This window comes from Gossypium raimondii, chromosome 11, assembly GCF_025698545.1.
Source record: "Gossypium raimondii isolate GPD5lz chromosome 11, ASM2569854v1, whole genome shotgun sequence".
NCBI classification, from domain to species: Eukaryota; Viridiplantae; Streptophyta; class Magnoliopsida; order Malvales; family Malvaceae; genus Gossypium; species Gossypium raimondii.
The window spans coordinates 30,298,714-30,305,012 of record NC_068575.1 but is presented as its reverse complement, the minus strand read 5'-3'; the positions used below and the strand labels follow the sequence as shown (position 1 = coordinate 30,305,012).

At 33.0% G+C, this 6,299-nt stretch overlaps 2 protein-coding genes across 2 annotated transcripts; one reads left to right on the top strand and one right to left on the bottom strand.

Annotated features, from left to right (window-relative positions):
- Window positions 1-626: 626 nt before the first annotated feature.
- Window positions 627-1,603, bottom strand: LOC105804237 (PLAT domain-containing protein 3). The gene is made up of 2 exons (XM_012636746.2): window positions 1,445-1,603; window positions 627-1,364 (listed from the first exon to the last, which is right to left on the bottom strand). The coding sequence occupies exons 1-2, from the start codon at window positions 1,511-1,513 to the stop codon at window positions 909-911; spliced, it is 525 nt and encodes a 174-aa protein (XP_012492200.2). The 5' UTR covers window positions 1,514-1,603; the 3' UTR covers window positions 627-908.
- Window positions 1,604-4,054: 2,451 nt separating this feature from the next.
- On the top strand, window positions 4,055-4,426 carry LOC105801122 (uncharacterized). The gene has a single exon (XM_012632453.1). The coding sequence runs from the start codon at window positions 4,055-4,057 to the stop codon at window positions 4,424-4,426; it is 372 nt and encodes a 123-aa protein (XP_012487907.1).
- The last annotated feature ends 1,873 nt before the right edge of the window (window positions 4,427-6,299 follow it).

Genomic DNA, 6,299 nt, shown 5'->3' with positions numbered 1-6,299 from the left:
TTAAAAAGCCTGAACCCTAAGCCCTAAAAGTCGAAAAAACCTAATGTGAAAAAAAATGTCAAAATCACGTCCCCTGAAACGCTCTACATAAATGGTAAGACATCGCCCACGTCGGTAGCGATGTCTTGACTTAGCAGGAAATCGCTTCCTCTAGGACACGATTTCATTGAAGTCGACACATCGCACCGACGTAACGATATGTTCAACAACGTATCTTGACATCGCACTGACGTGGCAGCGATTTCAGGGAAAATGGACCAATCCGGTAAATAATTAAGTAGTTGGCCCATTTCGATAATTAATGAAAAAATGGGCTTTTTTTAGTAAAATGCCCAAAATTTTAGATATGATGTTGAAATTTTAAAAATAATTAAACTAAATAATATTTAAATAATTTAATATAGATATACATAAAATATATTTTTAATTATTTTTAATAATTAATAAAATTATTTATAAATTTAATTATACATGAAATATTTTAAAATTTTAAAAATAATAAATAGTATTTAAATAATTTAATATAATGCATAAAATTCAAATTTTTATATATAATTTAAATAATTAATACATCAATAATGATATTTTGATAATTTACGTTTCAAAACATAAAACCCAAAAGTTGATGGAAGAAAGAAACCTTTTTCGGCCTAAAAATGAAACCGCATAATGGTGATTTCCATACCCGACAACTTTTCTTTTTTCTTTTTTCTGAAAATATCCGACAACATTAACGTGGGGAAGGAAATACAGCATCTGGGATCCAAGATTTCCCATTACACGACAAACATCACATGACCAAACTATGGCAGATCAACAAAATCAAACCTTACCCCCCCACACTCCTCATCACTATTATTGTTCTAATTATTACATTAATTAATACGGTACACAAGCCTAATCAGTAATCACATGGTAAAGCTAGACTTGCGATCATGCTGATCATCAGGAATCTCCGATGGACAGTAGTTCCTGTTGGCAGTGAGGGTGTAGGGTGAGGTGTCCAGCGCCAACCATTGCTCCACCGTGAACTGCTGCTGGCTACAAGGTGTATGGACGCCTGTCATGGTGACCTCCACGTAGTTACAGTACCATCCATGGCCCGTACCCGACCCATCCGAGGTCAAGTTCATGGAACATACAGGAGCATCCAAGCAACGACCCCTACCGGAGAAAATGTCCAAGTTACCCCTCTCGAAATAGTCGTGTCCTGGCTCCATTAACCCACCCCATGTTTCCAGGTTGCTGAACTCGACGGACTCGCCGTAGGCATCTTCGAGTTTTAGGCTGATGATGGAGTCGGTTCCGCCTTTGATGATAGATCCCGTTCTTATGTACACCGAATATACACAATCTTGATCGTCCTGCATGCAAGGGAAGAAAGATAAAGAGGTTAGAGATAGGGATGTGGAGGGAATTATAGGGGTCGTAGAAGGGTACTTACGGCAAGTGCGGTGGTCGAAAAAGAGAATAGGAGGAAGAAAGAGAGTATCAACTGCGCTGGGATCGCCATTGTGTTTAAAACTTTTTGATGTTCCTTGGAATGCTAATTATACTTGTTGTGTATAAATAAATGCAAGTTTTGGACGGCATGCTCTTTTATAATATAATTATATTTGTCAGAAAAGATGGATCTAATACAATCAATTATATTTAATGCATACCAATAATTTTGTTTGCCCTTAGATGATTATATGTTTATTTAAAATATAATTAAATAAATCCATTTTAAAAATTTAAATGATAAGTGTGATTCAATAATATATAAAATATAAATTACTCCACAATCGTTAAGGTGTTTTTATTTTTATTATTCAAAATATTTTTAAAATGTCATCACTTAACTTTTAATGTATTTTCATTTTAGTACTCAAGCGTTAAATCTCTAATAACGTCTGATTGTACATGCTCTATCATATTTATATTTCATTTTAGTCACATAAAATTATCTTATTTTTAAGCATGGATTGGGTAACACCTTAAAACTCGGCCCAAAAGTTTTAATTAGATTCTGGAGGTCACACTGACCACCGAAATGGCCAAAAACAAAACGACGACCAACTTATGAAAACTCTTTTCGAAAATCTTTTTCCTTAGCAATTTACAAACATTAAACCCTTTTATCACTTCAAACCAGTTTAAAATCAAGTTACTAATTATATATTAATTTTGTAATCAAATTAGAGTTGTAATTTGAAAAAAATTGAAACCCCAAATCAGAATTACAGTGAAAAAATTGATGTCTTCTTTTAGTCGGAAAACCCATAGATTATTACCTTAAAAATCATATGTTTATAAAATCAATAATAATAATTTGGTGAAATTAAACCCATGCATGGCATCCAAAATTTTTAAACCAAAACCAAATAACCATAACTCATATCACAGTTTATATAATCGGCTTACAAATTGATTAAAATAACTATACTAAACTTATGAAAAACTTATTTATACCAAACCAACGCGAAACATTCTGAGACCTCCATTGTGCCGTGTCCGAGACCAAGCTACACGAACTACAGTAAAACCTCTATAAAATAATACCCTTGGGACCTGAAAAAATTATTATTTTATCGAGGTTATTAGTTTATGATAAATGAATATTTTATTAATTTATCGATAAAATAATATTTATTAATTTAGAGAATATTTCATACTTTATGCATGGGTTTTTTGTTATTATCAAAATCCAATATGCAGGTAGGTGCAATGAATCAAAGTTAATTGGTTCATGTAACACACAAAAACAAAGAGTTAATTAATAGGTTCATGTAACCAAAAAGAAAAAAGAGTTAATGATTTTAAAATCCAATACGTATATATTCATTGGATAGATTAAAAATTTTATTATAAATAAACACATATATGTATCAAAATGTTATAATTCATATAATCTTTTCCTCCATGGCTTCCCATTTGAAAGGTGTAAAATAGTCTACATTGACAGATGAGATGAGAAAAGCAATATGAGTACAAAAATGACCATCCCTCTTCAAGTCAAAAAGATTTGTAATAGTGGGTTCAACAAACATTTGATCTCTTTGTTAGCCAATCAACAATATCAAAAAACTCTTAAAAGGTCATTTGAATATTTGTCAAAAGAGATAAAGAATAGCAATGTTAAAAGTCACAAATTAGCCAAATATCTCGAATTAGAAAAGGTATTGTATAAGTGATTTCTCCAATATTAAGAGAAAGTAAACATGATTGCAGAAATGATTCAAGCTAAAGCAAAAGAGTTTCTGCAAAAAATGTATGGTGGCAAATTTTGAATTTAACTTCTTAATTGGTTGGCTAGATCGGTTCAAGGCAAGACATGGGATTAAGTCTTAGAGAATATTTGGTGAAAGTGGTTCAGTTGTTAAGAAGAATATTGAAGATGTTTTACCTCAAATAAGAGCTAAATTGGAAATTTTGATTGGAAGGATATCTATAATATGGATGAAACAGACTTATTTTATCGTTTGCAAGCAGATCATTCATTGGCTACAAAGCAATTAGAAGGATGAAAAAAGGACAAGGAAAGACTTATTGTTGTGGTTTGTTGCAATGAGGATGGTTAAGATAAAGTGCCTCTTTGGATTATTGGTAAGTTTGCTAATCCTAGATGCTTTAAACATGTGAATATTGACAATCTTAACTGTCATTATCGAGCCAACAAAAGAGCATGAATGACTGGATTACTTTTCAATATTTTGTTCGTTGGTTTGATGCTAGAATGATTAGTAGAAAGGTGTTGCTTATAGTAGACAATTGCCCAGCCCATCCCAAGGTTACTGAAGACTTGAGAAACGTTGAATTATTCTTTTTGCCTCTAAATTCAACATAAAAAATTCAACCATGTGATGCTGGAATTATTAGAGCAATTAAGATTTATTATCGACATCGCTTTTATTCTAGCATCTTGGAAGGTTACGAGAAAGGAGAAATAAATCCTAAAAAGATTAATGTATTGGATGCAATCCATTTTATTAATTCTGCTTGGAATATTAATGTGAAGCCTACAACTTTTGCAAATTGTTTCCAACATTGCAAAATTCGATCCAAGGAGGATATGCCTCTCGAACAAGAGATTGGTGATGTTGAAGGCATTCATAAATTAAAAGAAGTAATTTCTGATTTACACTATAGAAATCCCATGGATGTTGAGCAGATTTTGAATTATCCAAGAGAAAATGAATCTTTGATGGAGTCACCTATGGATGAAGAAATTATTCAAGGAGTAATGGATGTGCCAGCTAATGACGAGCAAAATCTAGATGATAGTGGTGTTTTACCACATGTTTCTCCAAAAGAGGCTTTTCTAGCTGTGGATACCTTGAAAAATTATTTAATACAACACGAGAAGAATATACCAGATTTGGTTTATTCTCTTCTAAAAGTTAAAGATGAAATTGTATTTGATTTACATGCAAAGAAGAAATAGTTAACTATAGATTCATATTTTAGCAAAGAATAAAATTGAAAAAAAAAATAAGAGTTGTCTAAAAAGCACTTTAGTTTTATGTATTGTATATAAAATTTTCAGTATATTTAATGAATTATTATTTTATATTTTCATTAGTCCCTTAAGGATTTTTCTAAAAATTATTATCTTATGCATTTAGTGAGGTTGTTATTTTATCCCATTGACCCAAGTCGGGACTTAAAAAATTATTATTTAACCGAGATTATTAGTTTATCGAATATTCATTTATTGAGGTTTTATTGTACCTGAAAAGATAAACTAAAGAGGTGAGCTACATGCGCTCAATGTGAGTTCGAAACAAAAGCAAATGGTAAATGAAGAAGAACTAAACAAAAGAAAATACAAAAACGTATTTACAGACAATATAGAAGAATCTTGAACTGACAGTCGGATATACGAATAATTTCCATTAACATACAAAACACAAACACAATAAACCAAACACACATGTTACTTAACACATCAAATTATTCAAATTATTTCACATACATTCCAACGTTCGCACAAACAAATATATACTCAGATGCGAAATGAATGCTATAAGTAAAAATATTCCCACCCAATCAACCATAATACCACTCCGACCACCCTACACACCACAATTGGGCTATGGTAGGCCTATCCACCCTGCACACCACAAAGGATATGATAGGCCCATCCACCCTACACACCATGATAGTGGATCTAATGATAGTGGATCTAAGTCACTCAAATAATAGGAATATGCAGCTGAGTTGACATATATAAATATATTTCAGTAACACCACTATAATAAAATATTGTAATTAAACTGCAGGATCAAACTCCTTTCTCTTCAAACATATCCCAAACCCAAATGCAGATGCAAATAGTTTACAAAAGCGTATAAACCTATTGTCTAATTTCCTTAACAATCATCCTTAATGACAAACAGTTCAGACTAACTGAATCAAATCAGACATGTTCGTAAACAGTTACAACATCATGAACCACATTCTACATATCCAATTAACAAACACCAAATTTAAGCATTTATGTAATTAACATAATTAAATCAAACGAACTCACATACAAAACTAAAATCATACAGTAATACTCTCTTACTAGATCTCCCTCGAATAGTGATGGTGTCCCAAACACACTTACAGAGGCTTAAATGAGTGTTGGATTACACAAAAACCAAAACGTGTTAGTTACGAACAAAGAATAAAAACTAAAATAATAGGGTCACACGGCCATGTGACTAGGCCATGTGGAAGGGTCCAGACCGTGTGATAGGGATACACGTCGTGTGACTAAGTTTTATGGCCGTGTGGCAAGACCGTGTAACTCATTGGGTCGTTTGACAAAATTAACACATTAAGGAAGCAAGGAAGAGACGACTGTGTGACTAAAACACATGCCCATGTGGCTGAGATACACGGTCATGTGGCTGAAACACACACTTGTGTGATGGAGATACATGATCATGTGGATGAAACACACGTCCGTGCACGACCGACAAAATCCCCGAACAGGGGTCACATAGCCGTTTGGCTCACCACAGACCGTGTGACCCGAAGATAACCTAGTTTCTATAGTGGCACACGCCCGTGTGGCCCCGAAACCACAACAAAATCAACTAAAATTTATGTAATTCATCAACGATTTGATACCAAACTACATTAGTTTTAGAAACACACTTGATTACACGATTCCAAGTGCCGACAAACAATCGATCCACCCTAACCTCACTGACCTGAAACTCTGATATGTATTTCAATTAAAACCTTAGCATAAACAAATCTAAGAACCCAAATGTAAAATAAAAAAGAACAGTACTTACACTTCTCCCACTCGTAACCGAGTTGAA